Genomic DNA, 16,301 nt, shown 5'->3' on the forward strand with positions numbered 1-16,301 from the left:
TCCTTTTACATAGTCAGCCGAACCTTATGATGCAGTGATCACTATCCCCTAAATGCTCTCCGACTGATACTTGATCCACTTGGCCCACCTCATTCCTATGAACCAGGTCTAGCAGTGCCTCCTTTCTCGTTGGACGAGCAACATACTGTTGTAGAAAATTTTCCTCAACACACTCTAGGAACTCTTGCCCCTCACTGCGCTTTGCACTATTATTATCCCAGTCTATGTTTGGAAAATTAAAGTCCCCCATTAGAACTACCCTATAATTTTTGCACCTCTCTCAAATTTCATTGCAAATTTGTTCCTCCACGTCCTTCCCACTAGCTGGTGGCCTATAGACAACAACAAGCAAAGTAACCGCACCTTTTTTGTTCCTTGGCTCTCGCCAAATTTTTTTTCAATCATTCAGGGATGTGGGCGCACTGGCTGGGCCAGCATTTATTGCCCATCCCTAATTGCCCTTGAGAAGGTGGCGGTGAACTGCCTTCTTGAATTGCTGCAGTCCATGAGAGGTAGGTACACCCACAGTGCTGTTAGGAAGGGAGTTCCAGGATTTTGACCCAGCGACAGTGAAGGAACAGCTATATGGTTCCAAGTCAGGATGATGTGTGATGTGGAGGGGAAGTTGCAGGTGGTGGTGTTCCCATGCATTTGCTGCCCTTGTCCGTCTAGTTGGTAGAGGTTGCGGGTTTGGAAGGTGCTGTCGAAGGAGCCTTGGTGCGTTACTGCAGTGCATCTTGTAGGTGGTACACACTGCTGCCACTGTGCGTCAGTGGTGGAGGGAGTGAATGTTTGTAGATGGGGTGCCAATTAAGCGGGCTGCTTTGTCCTGGATGGTATCGAGCTGCTTGAGTGCTGTTGAAGCTGCATCCATCTAGGCAAGTGGAAAGTATTCCATCACACCCTTGACTTGTGCCTTGTAGATGGTGGACAGGCTTTAGGGAGTCAGGAGGTGAGTTATTCGCTCCAGGATTACTAGCCTCTGATTTGCTCTTGTAGCCACAGTATTTATATGGCTACTCCAGTTCAGTTTCTGGTCAATGGTAGCCCCTAGGATGTTGATAGTGGGGGATTCAGCGATGGTAATGCCATTGAATTTCAAGGGGAGATTGTTAGATTCTCTCTTGTTGGAGATGGTCATTGCCCGGCACTTGTGTGGCACGAATGTTACTTGCCACTTATCAGCCCAAGCCTGGACATTGTCCAGGTCTTGAAGCATATGGACATGGCTGCTTCAGTATCTGAGGAGTCACGAATGGTGCTGAACATTGTGCAATCATCAGCGAACATCCCCAATTCTGACCTAATGATTGAAGGAAGGTCATTGATGAAGCAGCTGAAGATGGTTGGGCCTAGGACACTACCCTGAAGAACTCCTGCAATGATGTCCTGGGACTTAGATGATTGACGTCCAACAACCACAACCATCTTCCTTTGTGCTAGGTATGACACCAACCAGTGGAGAGGTTTCCCCTGATTCCCATTGACTTCAGTTTTGCTAGTGCTCATTGATGGCATACTCGGTCAAATGCTGCCTTGATGTCAAGGGCAGTCACTCTCACCTCGCCTCTTCAGTTCAGCTCTTTTGTCCATGTTTGAACCAAGTCTGTAATGAGGTCAGGAGCTGAGTGGCCCTGGCGGAACCCAAACTGAGCCTCACTGAGCAGGTTATTGCTATGCAAGTACTACCTGATGGCACTGTTGATGACACCTTCCATCACTTTACTGATGATAGAGAGTAGGCTGATGGGGCGGTATTTGGCCGGGTTGGACTTGTCCTGCTTTTTATGTACAGGACATACCTGGGCAATTTTCCACATTGCAGTGTATAATCCAATGTTGTAGCTGTACTGGAACAGCTTGGCTATGGGCACGGCAAGTTCTGGAGCACAGGCCTTCGGTACTATTGCCTGAATAATGTTAGGGCCCATAGCCTTTGCAGTATCCAGTGCCTTCAGTCATTTCTTGATATCACGCAGAGTGAATCGAATTGGCTGAAGTCTGGCATCTGTGATGCAGGTTATTTCAGGAGGAGGCCGAGATGGATCATCAACTCAGCACCTCTGGCTGAAGATTGTTGCAAATGCTTCAGTCTTATCTTTTGCACTGATGTGCTGGGCTCCCCCATCATTGAGGATGGGGATATTTGTGGAGCCACCTCCTCCAGTTAGTTAGTTAATTCTCCACCACCATTCACAGTTGGATGTGGCAGGACTGCAGAGCTTAGATATGATCCGTTGGTTATGGGATCTCTTAGCTCTGTCTATTGCATGCTACTTACGCAGTTTGGAACACAGGTAGTCCTGTGTTGCAGCATCACCAGGTTGACACCTCATTTTGAGGTATGCCTGGTGCTGCTCCTGGCATGCCCTCCTGCACTCTTCATTGAACCAGGGTTGGTCTCCTGGCTTGATGGTAATGGTAGAGTGGGGGATATACCGGGCTATGTGGTTGAGTACAATTCTGCTGCTGCTGATGACTCACAGCACCTCATGGATGCCCAGTTTGCATTGCTAGACCTGTTCGAAATCTATCCCATTTCGCATCGTGGTAGTGCCACACAACACGATGGAGGGTATCCTCAATGTGAAGGCGGGACTTCTTCTGCACAAGGACTGTGCGGTGGTCACTCCTACCAATACTAGCATGGACAGATGCATCTGCGGCAGGCAGACTGGTGATGATGAGGTCAGGTATGTTTTCCCCTCTGTTGTTCCCTCACCACCTGCTGCATACCAAGTCTAGCAGCTATGTCCTTTAGGACTTGGCCGGCTTGGTCAGTAGTGGTGCTACTGTGCCACCCTTGGTGATGGACATTGAAGTCCCCCACCCAGAGTAAATTCTGTGCCCTTGCCACCCTCAGTGCTTCCTCCAATTGGTGTTCAACATGGAGGAGTACTGACTCATCAGCTGAGGGAGGGCAGTAGGTGGTAATCAGCAGGAGGTTTCCTTGTCCATGTTTGACCAGATGCCATGACTTCATGGGGTCCGGAGTCGATGTTGAGGTCTCCCTTCTGACTGTATACTCCTGTGCCGCCACCTCCGCTGGGTCTGTCCTGCCGGTGGGACAGGTCATACCCGGGGATGGTGTTGGCAGTGTCTGGGACATTGTCTGTCTCAACTATCATCAGTAACCTGTCTCTCGATGCAGAAATCAACAAGCGCATGGGAAAGGCGTCCACTGCTATGTCCATACTGGCCAAGAGAGTGTGGGAAAATGGCGCACTGACACGGAACACAAAAGTCCGAGTGTATCAAGCCTGTGTCCTCAGTACCTTGCTCTATGGCAGCGAGGCCTGGACAACGTATGTGTTAGCGGGAATGAATCTAGAAGAATCACTCGACACTCAGGTCTGCTCCAATGTCAAACAGTTTATTTAGTTACGCCAGCGGGGAGCAGGTCACTGGGCTGTCCAGATGCCTCTCCACTGAACAAAGGAAAATCCACAACAGATATAGTTACTCAGCCCATCCCGGCTGGACATAATCCAATCATAACGGTTATTGATTGCATAAATTACATTAATTACCAATAAAATTATTAATTATGCATCATGTGGTTGTGGGGATAGCTCATGGTATGCCCCTGACCATCTCAGCTTGTTTACCAAACCCCCCTTATCAACTATCCTTGAGTCTTCACAATGAATCCTTCTACCTCTATCAGGCCTGCATTCCGAGTTGCTTTGCGTAGTCCGCAATTAGACAGAGCAGCTGTCTTATGCACTGATATGGGGGGCCCTCCTTGGTCAGGCTAATTGCCTGTGCTAAGCAGTACCATGTTCAAGGCTGCAAGCTTACTAACTTGTCCCACAATGCCTTGGGTAAATACCCCATTTTGTAACAATATGTGGCTACACTTTCATCTTATATATATATGTGTGTATTTATTTAGCTGCATCGGCCACAATTTTTCCCTCTACATATGTCAGCCAAGAGCGACATCTCAATTCATTTCATCTTCGCTGCCTCCGGAGAATCCTTGGCATCAGGTGGCAGGACTGCATCTCCAACACAGTAGTCCTCGAGGCGGCCAACATCCCCAGCTTCTACACACTACTGAGTCAGCGGTGCTTGAGATGGCTTGGCCATGTGAGCCGCATGGAAGATGGCAGGATCCTCAAGGACACATTGTACAGCGAGCTCGCCACTGGTATCGGACCTACCGGCCGTCCATGTCTCCACTTTAAAGACGTCTGCAAACGCGACATGAAGTCCTGTAACATTGATCACAAGTCGTGGGAGTCAGTTGCCAGCAATCGCCAGAGCTGGCGGGCAGCCATAAAGGCGGGGCTAAAGTGTGGCTAGTCGAAGAGACTTAGCAGTTGGCAGGAAAAAAGACAGAAGCGCAAGGGGAGAGCCAACTGTGTAACAGCCCCCGACAACCAATTTTTTCTGCAGCACCTGTGGAAGAGTCTGTTACTCTAGTATTGGCCTTTATAGCCACTCCAGGCGCTGCTCCACAAACCACTGACCACCTCCAGGCACTTACCCATTGTCTCCCGAGACAAGGAGGCCAAAGAAGAGAAGAAGAAGAAGCCCTGATATTGACTTTATTACTTTCTCCCTTACTCTGACCTCACCTAATAACTTGCTATTCCCTACTTTCATGCTGCCTATCTATCTTCCCCAGTATTCTATACACCTTGGTTTTCCTCTCTGAAACTTGCTCCTGGTTCCCACTCCCCTGACAAGTTACCAGTTTTTCTTCCCTCCAATCTGAGCTCCCTCTCAGGTTCCCATCCCCCTGACAATTTAGTTTAAACCCTCCCAACAGCACTGGCAAATCTCCCTGTGACAATATTCGTATGGTCCTGCTAAGGTGCAACCCGTCCATCTTGCACAGGTCCCACCTGCCCAGAACCGGTCCCAATGTTGCAGAAATCTGATGCCTTCCCTCCTACACCAGTTCTTCAGCCACATGTTCAATCATTCACTTCTCCTATTCCTTTGCTTGCTTGCATGTGGGACTGAGAGTAATCCTGAGATTACTGCTTTTTAATCTCCTTCCTAGCTCCCTAAAATCTGCTTTCAGGACCTCATACCCCTTCTTACCTATGTAATTGGTACCAATGTGGACCACGACCTCTGGTTGTTCACCCTACCCCAGAGGAATGTCCTGCAGCTGTTCCGTGACATCCTTGACCCTGGCACCAGGGAGGCAACACACCATCCTGGAGTCACATTTACTGTCGCAGAAACACCTATCTGTTCCCCTAACTAATGAATCCTCTATCACTACTGCTCTTTCACTCTTCTTCCCCCCTGTGCAGCTGAGCCACCTGTGGTGCCACAAACCTGGCTCTGACTGCTCTCCTCTGAGGAACCATTACCCTCACCAGTATCCAAAATGGAAAACCGATTAGCGAGTGAGATCATATCCTGTACTACGTGCCTGGCGGTCACTCATTCCCTATCTGCCTGCCTGCTTCTAACCTGCGGTGTGACCACCTCCCTAAACGTGCTATCCACTTAGTCCTCTGCCTTGCAGATACACAAAAGTGTCTCCAGCCGCCGCTCGAGTTCCGAAACCCAGAGCTCAAGCTTCTGCAGCTGGTGACACTTCCTGCAGATGTGTCTGTCTAGGACACATGGTGCATCCATGAATTCCCACATGCCACAGCTGTACACTCCACTTGGCAGAGCTGCCCTGCCATACCTTAACTTTACAGACTATTTATTAGAAATAGAATAGCTTACCAGGTACTCACCAAACAGCTCCTTCCACTGTACCGAAGAAAGAACCAAATACTGGAGGGTTAAAAAAGTAGAAAATGGAGCACCTTCTCCACCCTTCACCGAGCTCACCACTCACCAAACTCGAATCTCCACACTCAGCCTGCAATCGGCACTCCGTTCCTTTTTATACCATTCAACCCCAACTCAAAACAATTCAAAAGCAAAACTGACAGCAGAAGGTCAACCTTTTGACCTTCATCAGTCTTAACCTGTCACTTCTCCAGGTGTCCAAAGTTCTCTGTTGCTTATTGAGCTGGAAGTCAGGTGGTTTCCAAGAAAGGCTTGTTGTTGTTGCTGGAAGTCAAGTGGTTTCCCAGAAAGGCTTGTTTTCCTCACAAGACCTCTCGGTGCCCTTTTAAAAAAATATTTCCAGGGACTGTTTTTCAAAGTCTTTACATGACCCCCTTTACATGACTCCCTTTACATGACCCCCTTTGAAAACCCCAAAGTTTAACTTTTCTTCAGTCTTTCAAAAATGAATCCTCAAAAAATATATTTAACAAAACACGGAGGCACTTGTGTAATACAAGTGTCAGGCAATGATAAACTTTAACAAGAGACTGTCTAACCACCTCTGCTTAACATTTAATGGCATTACCATCATCAAATTACCCCACCATGACATCTTGGGGGAGTTACCATTGACCAGAAACCTAACTGGACCAGCTACATGAATACTGTGGTTGCAAGTGCAGGACAAAAGCTGGGTATTCTGTGGTGAGTCTCACCTCTTGACTTTCCCACATCTACAAGGCACAAGGCAGAAATGAGATGGAATACTGCCCACTTTCCTGGATGGTGCAACTCCAACAATATTCAAGAAGCTCGACACCAACTAGGGCAAAGTAGGCTGCTTGATTAAGACCCCAACCACCACCTTAAACATTCACTCCCTCCACTATCGGTGCAATGTGACTGCAGTGTGTACCATTACAAGATGCATTGCAGCAATTCACCAAGGCTTCTTGCCAAACTCACAGTCTCTACCACCTAAAAGGATATATTAGCCTTGCAGATGTGTGGTGTAGATTTACCAGAATGATACCTGGACACTTAGGGTTAAATTACATGGAGAGATTAAACCACTAGGGTTGTATTCCCTGGAATTTAGAAGGTTAAGGAGTGATATGATCAAAGTTTTCAAGATATTAAAGAGAACAGACAGAGTGAATAGAAATTATTTCTGCTCTTGGGGAGTCTGGAACTAGATGGCATCATCTAAAATTTAGAACCAGACCTTTCAGGAGTGAAATTAAGAAACACTGGTAGAAGTTTGAGATTCTCTTCAGCAAATGGCAATTGATGCTATATCAATTGTTAATTTAAATCTGAGATTGGTAAATGTTTGTTAACCAAAGGTTTAAGGGATATGGGTACATGGAGTTCGGTCACAGATCAGCCATGATCTTATTGAATGGCGGAACAGGCTCAAGGGGCTAAATGGCCTACTCCTGTTCCCATGTTTCTATGTTCCCGGAAGGACAAGGGCAGCAGACACATGGGAACACCTCTACCTCTAAGCTCCCCTCCAAGTCATACACCATCCTGACTTGGAAATATATCACCATTCCTTCATCGTCGCTAGGACAAAATCATGAAACTCGCTCCCTAACAAAATTGTAGGAGTACCTTCACAAGCCATCTGTGGTGGTTCAAGAAGACAACTCACCTTCTCAAGAGCATTTAGGGATGGGCAAAAAATGTTGGCTATGCCAATAACATCGACGTACCATGAATGAATTTTTAAAAAGTGCTGAACACTTTGAGTGGGTACAAAGTGGTTTTGGCAACTCAGTAGCACAAATTGTGCAGTATAACTGCAGCTCAATTTGTGCGACTTTGGAATTTAATTCAGATGTGAGACTACCTCAAAGAGATTGACAACGCTATGGCTGCATTTTAAAAGCCCAATGTGAAATAGGCGGTGGGTGGAAAAATTTTTGGCCCACCCACACAGGGCCCACATCGTGGTGTCACCGTGATTCGAAACATGGCATCTCATTAGCATGACCAGGGCGGCTGCCCCCCAATGAGCTGTCCCCGGCAACGGCATCTGGCACCAATGCGCAGGCGCGACGTCATTTTTAAAGAGCTTAGAGCCATAAATGAGCGTTTAAAATGTTAAAGGAATATTACATTTTAAATTAATAAAATTAAGTGAAAAATTTTTGCCATCCCCTCTCACATTCCCCCAATAGCCTTACATTAAATTCATTAACTGCTCACCCTGAAAATACTTACCTTGACGACCTGACCTCCCCTGCCTAAGTTCATGAACTGTAACAATAACGGGGACCTGCATGAGGCAAATACCTTTTATGCCACAGCTCTTCCTGCAAAATCATGGTGAATGTGTGGCAGAACCCTACAGAAATTGACCTGTATACTTACGAAAGTCCTCATCTTTTGCTTGCATCATTCTCTAAATGTGATTGCAGGAAATGACCAGTGCATATTTGCCGATAAACCTCAGTAAACAACAATACCCCAACTCTTTTTCCGGTACATTGATGACTGTATTGGTGCCGTTTCCTGCTCCCGCCTGGAACTGGAAAACTTTGTCAACTTTGCTTCTAATTTCCATCCTTCTCTCACCTTTACATGATCCATCTCTGACACTTCCCTTCCCTTCCTTGACTTCTCTGTCTCCCTTTCTGGGGTTAGGCTGTCTACTAATATTCATTATAAGCCCACTCTCTCTCACAGCTACCTCGACTACACTTCTTCACATCCTGCCTCCTGTAAGGACTCCATTCCATTCTCCCAGTTTCTCTGTCTCCAACGCATCTGCTCTGATGGTGTTACCTTCCATGACAGTGCTTCTGATATGTCTTCCTTTTTCCTCAACCGAGGATTCCCCCACTGTGGTTGACAGGGCCCTCAACCATGTCCGGCCCATTTCTCGCACCTCTACTCTCACCCCTTCCCCTCCCTCCCAGAATTGTGACAGGGTTCCCCTTGTCCTCACTTTCCACCCCGCCAGCATCCACATACAAAGGATCATCCTTAGCCATTTCTGCTACCTCCAGCGTGATGCCACTGCCAAATGCATCTTCCCCTCCCCTCCCCTGTCAACATTCCAAAGGCATTGTTCCCTCTGCGACACCCTGGTCCACTCCTCCATTACCCCCATCACCTCGTCTCCTTCCCACAGCACCTTCCCCTGCAATCACAGGAGGTGTAAAACCTGTCCATTTACCTCCTCTCTCCTTACTATCCTAGGCCCCAAACACTCCTTTCAGGTGAAGCAGCGATTTATTTGTACTTCTTTCAATTTAGTATACTGTATTCGCTGCTCACAATGTGGTCTCCTCTACATTGGGGAGACCAAACGCAGATTGGGTGACCGCTTTGCGGAACACCTCCACTCAGTCCGAAAGCATGACCCTGAGCTTCCGGTTGCTGGCCATTTCAACACTCCCCCCTGCTCTCATGCCCACATCTCTGTCCTGGGATTGCTGTAGTGTTCCAGCGAACATCAACACGAGCCCGAGGAACAGCACCTCATTTACCGATTAGGCACGCTACAGCCTGCCGAACTGAACATTGAGTTCAATCATTTCAGAGCATGGCGGGCCCCCCTTTTTATTTTTATTCTTGTTCTTTTTCCTTTTTTATTTGTTTATTTTATTTTAGTTTGTTTCTACTGTGCCTACCCCTGTTTTTTTCATGTTTGTACTTGGGGCCAGGCTGTTCAGTTTTCTGTCCATTAACACCCTCTCTGTACTAACGCTTTGTCTTTCAGCACACCATTAACATGAGGGGCGGCACAGTGGCGCAGTGGTTAGCACCGCAGCCTCACAGCTCCAGGGACCCGGGTTCGATTCCGGGTACTGCCTGTGTGGAGTTTGCAAGTTCTCCCTGTGTCTGCGTGGGTTTTCTCCGGGTGCTCCGGTTTCCTCCCACAAGCCAAAAGACTTGCAGGTTGATAGGTAAATTGGCCATTATAAATTGTCACTAGTATAGGTAGATGGTAGGGAAATATAGGGACAGGTGGGGATGTTTGGTAGGAATATGGGATTAGTGTAGGATTAGTATAAATGGGTGGTTGATGTTCGGCACAGACTCGGTGGGCCGAAGGGCCTGTTTCAGTGCTGTATCTCTAATCTAATCTAATATCGTTTGCCTTTGCTCCATGACCTATTGGTCAGCTATTCTCTGTGACCTTGTCCTATCAACACCTCTTTTGTTATCTCTTGCCCCACCCCTGCTTTACTTGCTTAAAACCTTTTACATTTCTAATATTTGCCAGTTCTGATGAAGGGTCACTGACCTGAGACGTTAACTCTGCTTCTCTCTCCACAGATGCTGCGAGACCTGCTGAGTATTTCCATCATTTCTTGTTTTTATTTCAGATTTCCAGCATCTGCAGTATTTTACTTTTATATTATTAATACCTTTGTTAGGATGTTCTAACTTTTTTGTGTAAGGGGCTCCATGCAAATAATGGCACACTCCTGAGAGCTGGTCCTTAACTTCCAAAAACAGCATCGAGTACCCAAAAAAAAGCTTCTGTAATTGCAAAAAACATTTTTTTTATTAGTAGTGACAGAAATAATGTGCTGGTGAGTCAATAGCTACAAATCTGCTAACAATTGAGCAGAAACTTAATGATCTTGCAGATCCCAGTTTGAAAACCTGTGATTTAGTACAGCTATTGTAATTGTGCAATGATGTTTTATCCTTTAACAGTGAAATTTATAGAATTTGCAGCATTTAGGCATATTTTTATATAAGTAGCATTATTTTGCACTGTGCATGAAACCAATAATGTTAAAATTGTGGACAATTCCATTTAAAGCTTGTAAGGAGTGAAATTCTGAATTTTGCTCACCCAAATTTTTTGTGTTAAAAAATAACCCTGAAACATTGGAGAATATGTACTATGACGTTTCATTTAAAGAATGGATTGAAAGTTGCAATTTATTAATATGGACCTCTACAGTTCACAAACTGGCCATTAGAAATGTCCAAAAATGATTCAGAAATGTCTTTCCCTCTAATTTTCCATACTCGGGCAAGAATTTTATTCTGTCCTTGGAGGCCGGCACTGAGGTGGTGGTGTGGGGCGGGGGGTGCAAGCAAAATGGCAGGGGGACCCATCCCTGATATTTCCTGGGCCCCCTGTCATTTTGTCCAGGGTGGGGAAGGTCGAGGATGTCCCTCTTACCCCAGGCCAATTGAGGCCCTTAACAGGCCACTTAAGGGCTTATTTCTGCCTCCACCTCAATTTTGAGGGAGGTGGAGAGGCCTGCCGCCACCGGGTAAAACCTGGCGGCCTCCTAGTGGGACCTCGGTGGGTCCCTTCTTTGGGGCAATGCAAGGCCCATGGAAGGCCCCTCCGGTGGCAATTGCTGCTCCCCCTGGGAAGACAACTCTCCACCCTCACCCCCTTGTGGGGCCTGCCTGAATCACCCTGGCATCCCCAACCCCACTCACCTTTCTCGGGGTCTCCTTTTCTTTGGTGTTGCAGGGCTTCCACTGCTCTTAGTGACGCTGCCGGTGCTGCAGAGCTGCCGGCCTTCCGATTGGTTGGCCAATCTGGCGGTGGGAGCTCATCCCTTGGAGGAACGGTGTCCCCAAATTGCCTGCGTGCCGTCAGTTGGCTTCGGGGGTCCAATGGAGGGATGCAGATAATAAGAGCACATGTATTGGTGTTATCTATTCAACATGAGTGACAATTAAGTGCCAAGTGCATAATCTAATGCTGTGTCGAAGTCTCTGGGCCACCCCCATCTCTCCATTGTCAACGGCTAGTACTTGTGTCACCCTACCAATCTCGAGGGTATGCTCCTCCATTGTGGTCAGGGTGGCAATGGCTGCAGGTCCACCACCATTCTCTGCCTTTTCCTGGAGTTATGGGCTGTCTTCTCCTGCAATGAGAAAAGACAGACATGAGTGTTAAAAGTGAAATGAGTTGAGGATGGAATGAGAACATTTGATGAGGTTGACTGTGAGGAATGGATGCAAAAGGGCTTTAGACTGAGGGGAGCATGATTGTTATCTGTTGAGATGGAGATTTGAGGAGGAGGCTGGAAAGAAAGGAATGTGTGTGACAGCAAGGTGTGTCAGTTAGGGGAGTAATGTGCAGGAGAATGCTAGGGAGGTCAAAGAGTAATGGCTGCCAGCTGAGAGCAGTATGACACTTACTTTGCCAAACGTAATGTGGTCATTAAACCTTTTAAGGCACAGGATCCAGCTCCTGGGGATCACGCTGCTCATAGCCTGTGTTACTTCCAGCTGTGCCTCCTTGGTCAGGTTGGCTGGCCTCCTCCTCCCGTCCTCAGAGAAGAGGACTTCTCTCCTGACCCTTACTGCATCCATCATTACCTCCAGGGACAAGCCCAAGAGCTGTGGGGTGGCGGGGGGGGGGCAGCCTTCCCACATCTTGCTTCCATCAAGAGAGAGCTTCCTCCTTTGCACTGCCACATTCACTGCTGCTATTGTGACCCTGCCAGAGTCCCTTTAAACAGAGATCCACCAGTGAATGATTCAGCGCATCATTTGCCCATCCTTCCTAATTAGCTGGGCAAGCCAAAGCTGGGATGCTAATGCCATGGTTCACTTAAAGAGCCTCGGCAAAGCCCACTGAAGAGTTCAATGGGTTCCCAATATGCTAGTGGTCCCACCATTTCGGCAGGGACTAAGGCGAGAAAATTCTCCCCAGAGACTGCAAAGGGATACAGATAGATTATGTGAGAGGGCAAGATGGAGTATAATGTGGGGAAATGTGAGGTTATTCACTTTGGTTGGAAGAATAGAAAAACAGAATATTTTTAAATGGTGAGGAACTATTAAATTTTGGTGTTCAGAGGAATTTAATTGTCCTTATAAAAGGAACACAGAAAGTTCACAGGCAGGTAAAGCAAGCAATTAGGAAGGAAATGGTATGTTGGCCTTTATTGCAAGGGTGTTGGTATATAAGAGTAAGGAGGTTTTGATGCAATTGTACAGAGTTTTGGTGAGACCACACCTGGAGTACTGGGTACAGATTTGGTCTCCTTATCTCAGGAAAGATATACTTAACTTACAGAGGGGGTGCAACAAAGGTTCACTGGATTGATTCCAGGGATGAGAGGGTTTTCCTATGAGGACAGATTGAGTAGAATGGGCCTGTACTCTCTGGTAAGTTCAGAAGAATGAGAGGTGATTCTGAGAGGTCATGATATGATAGATACTGGGAGGCTGTTTCCCCTGGCTGGAGAGTCCAGAATTAGGGGCATAGCCTCCAAATTATGGGATGACCATTTCAGTCTGAAATGAAGAGAAATTTCTTCACTCAAAGGGTTCTGAATCTTTGGAATTCTCTACCCCAGAGGGCTGTGGATGCTCAGTAGTTGATTATATTCAAGGCTGAAATTAATAGTTTTTTGAACTCTAAGGGAATCAAGTGATCAGGCAGGAAAGTGGAGTTGAAGTTGAGGTTCATCCATGATCTTATTAAATGGCAGAGCAGGCTGGAGGATCCGTATGGTCTGTATGTTAAGCATATCTTTCCTGAGGTAAGGAGACCAAATCTGTACCCAGTACTCCAGGTGTGGTCTCACCAAAACTCTGTACAACTGCATCAAAACCTCCTACTCCTGCTCTTGTTTTTCATGTTTTTTTTGAAAAATCATATTGTGTGAGCCCTATCATATGTACATTCAATCTCCTATTAGTTTCACATTAAACTAAGCCATGAATTAATATTTTTAATTTATCCCTTAACAGGAGTTTGCTGCACTGACAAAGGAGTTAAATGCTTGCAGAGAACAACTTCTGGAAAAAGAAGAGGAAATTTCTGAACTCAAAGCTGAGAGAAACAATACAAGAGTAAGTTATTAGAGTATATAGCCTGGAAACCACAGTTGCTGTGCATTTGGAGGAATGAGTAACTAATAGTATCAGGAGAATTAATTCTTGTAGGTTGACACATTTTCAGTCTGTGGCTAAGTTGTGAGCTTTCTCTACTATACCTGTGTGTCAACCAATAAAAAGGTAGTTGAATTAACCCTCTAGAACAGCTGTGAACTGCAATTAGGAGATAATTATGTGTCTGAAATCACACTGGCAAGGGAAAGACAGTTTGTTATGCTTTAAAATGCTGCAGAACTGGACGATAATGAAAGAGGAAGGGAAGTTTTACTGGCAAGGGGTCAAGGATAGGAGGCACAAAATTCAAAACTTTGAGGCCCACCTCTTCAGCCCCCTCTTACAGAACAAGCTGGGGCATCAAACATGGTAAAAGATAATGTAAAGCAGCAACTCAAGTCAGCCATCATTGTCTTGGATGTGGTTGACTCATGAAAAGAGCCCTCTCAATGCACAGCTGAACAGGTTCTAGAGCCATCTGACATCTAGCAGACTGCATTGAAACTCTGCAGCTAACAAATTTACTTTTAATCACTTAGAATGACTGGTCGGTTAGATATTGCACATTGAAAATAAGGTACAGACACTAAGGACCACACTGTGCAGCTGCCCGCTTTCACATGAGATCTAATTTTTACTTTTGGGTGACCGACCAGCAGAGTGAGCTGGCCAGTCCTGCATTTTGGATAGGAAGAGGCCACTATAATTTTGAGGCCTGGTCTCATTTAAACTTGGCAGGTGAGCTGCATGTGCCAAACAACTGCTACCATTTTGTTTTGCTGCAGCCATTGACTGGAGTGAAGATTTCTGACTCTGTAAAGTGCCTTGATTGTCTTTCTACATCAAAGATCCTATTTAAATGCCAGTTGTTGATGTTGACAGATTAGGGTTTTGAAGGCCAAAAAAACTGATAAAGTAACAAAGGGAGGTCTGCACAATCGAGAAGGCCAGCCAACTGAACACATTTTTTAACCACTCCCAATGCATATGTTCCAAACAGGTGCTCAGAAATGTTGGGCTGAATATTATCAGCCCTCTAGGGATGGGCAGGGAGGCAGAGGGACCCATGAAATAGCGAGGGAAGGTGGGGGGGTGAGGTGCCTATCACCTTCCCAGTGTCATAAAATTTTGTCAGGGCAGGGAAGGCCAAGAATGGCCTTCTAGCCTAAAGGCTAATTGAAGGCTAATAGGGGGAGGCAGTGGCGTAGTGGTAATGTCACTGGACTAATAATCCAGAGGCCTAGGCTAATGCTCTGAGGAAATGGGTTCAACTCCCACCAGGGCAGATGGTGACATTTGAATTCAATTAATAAATCTGGAATTAAAATCTAGTCTAATGGTGACCATAAAAACATTGTCGATTGTTGTAAAAACCCATTTGTTTCACTAATGTCCTAGCAAGGTGCTCAGTTGCATCAAACGGCTACAAAGTGTAAGAATAGGAAGGAAATCGGACATGTCACCCGACATCGACCGAGGCACTGGAAATGACAAATTTTGGGCTCTGACACAAATTTTAAAATCCTCTCTGGCCACAGGAGAGGTACCAGAGGACTGGAGGACAGCGAATGTGGTGCCATTATTCAAGAAGGGTAGCAGGGATAAACCAGGTAATTACAGGCCGGTGAATCTAACATCAGTGGTTGGGAAAATATTGGAAAACATTCTGAGGAATAGGATTAATCTCGACTTGGAGAGGTAGGGATTAATCAAGGATAGTCAGCATGGCTTTGTCAGGGGGAGATCGTGTCTAACAAACTTGATTGAATTTTTCGAGGAGGTGACGAGATGTATAAATGAGGGTAAGGCAGTTGATGTAGTCGACATGGACTTCAGTAAGGCTTTTGATAAGGTCCCACATGGTAGATTGGTTAAGAAGGTTACAGCCTATGGGATCCAGGGCAATTTGGCAAATTGGATCCAAAATTGGCTTAGTGGCAGGAGGCAGAGGGTGATGGTTGAGGGTTGTTTTTGTGAGTGGAAGCCTGTGACCAGTGGTGTACCGCAGGGATCGCTGCTGGGATCCTTGCTGTTTGTAGTGTACATTAATGATTTAGACGTGAATATAAGAGGTATGATAAGTAAGTTCGCAGATGACACGAAAATTGGTGGTGTCGTAAATAGTGAGGAGGAAAGCCTTAGATTACAGGATGATATAGATGGGCTGGTAAGATGGCAGAGCAGTGGCAAATGGAATTAAATCCTAATAAGTGTGAGGTGATGCATATTGGGAGGACTAACAAGGCAAGGGAATATATAATGAATGGTAGGACCCTAGGAAGTACAGAAGGTCAGAGGGATCTTGGTGTACTTGTCCATAGATCACTGAAGGCAGCAGCACGGGTAGGTAAGGTGGTTAGGAAGGCATATGGGATACTTGCCTTAATTAGCCAAGGCCTAGAATATAAGAGGAGGGAGGTTATGATGGAGCTGCATAAAACGCTAGTCAGGCCACAGCTGGAGTACTGTGTACAGTTCTGGGCACCACACTATAGGAAGGATGTGATTGCACTGGAGAGGGTGCAGAGGAGATTCACCAGGATGTTATCTGGGATGGAGCATTTCAGCTGATAAGAGAGACTGAAAAGGCTAGGATTGTTTTCCTTAGAGCAAAGAAGGCTGAGGGGGGACATGATTGAGGTATACAAAATTATGAGGGGCATTGATAGGTTAGATAGGAAGAAACTTTTTCCCTTAGTGGAGGGGTC

At 46.2% G+C, this 16,301-nt stretch overlaps 1 protein-coding gene across 3 annotated transcripts in view; it reads left to right on the top strand.

Annotated features, from left to right (window-relative positions):
• ppfia2 (PTPRF interacting protein alpha 2) overlaps positions 1-16,301 on the top strand; it is a 572,863-nt gene that overhangs the window by 261,291 nt on the left and 295,271 nt on the right. For 2 of the 3 annotated variants that reach the window (XM_068051211.1, XM_068051212.1), the window contains exon 2: positions 13,453-13,554. In XM_068051211.1, coding sequence (XP_067907312.1) covers positions 13,453-13,554 — 102 coding nt within the window. Of the gene's footprint in view, positions 1-12,214; positions 12,223-13,452; positions 13,555-16,301 lie in introns of all 3 variants that reach the window. The other variant, XM_068051210.1, reaches the window with a different exon arrangement.

This window comes from Heterodontus francisci, chromosome 18, assembly GCF_036365525.1.
Source record: "Heterodontus francisci isolate sHetFra1 chromosome 18, sHetFra1.hap1, whole genome shotgun sequence".
Lineage (NCBI taxonomy): Eukaryota > Metazoa > Chordata > Chondrichthyes > Heterodontiformes > Heterodontidae > Heterodontus > Heterodontus francisci.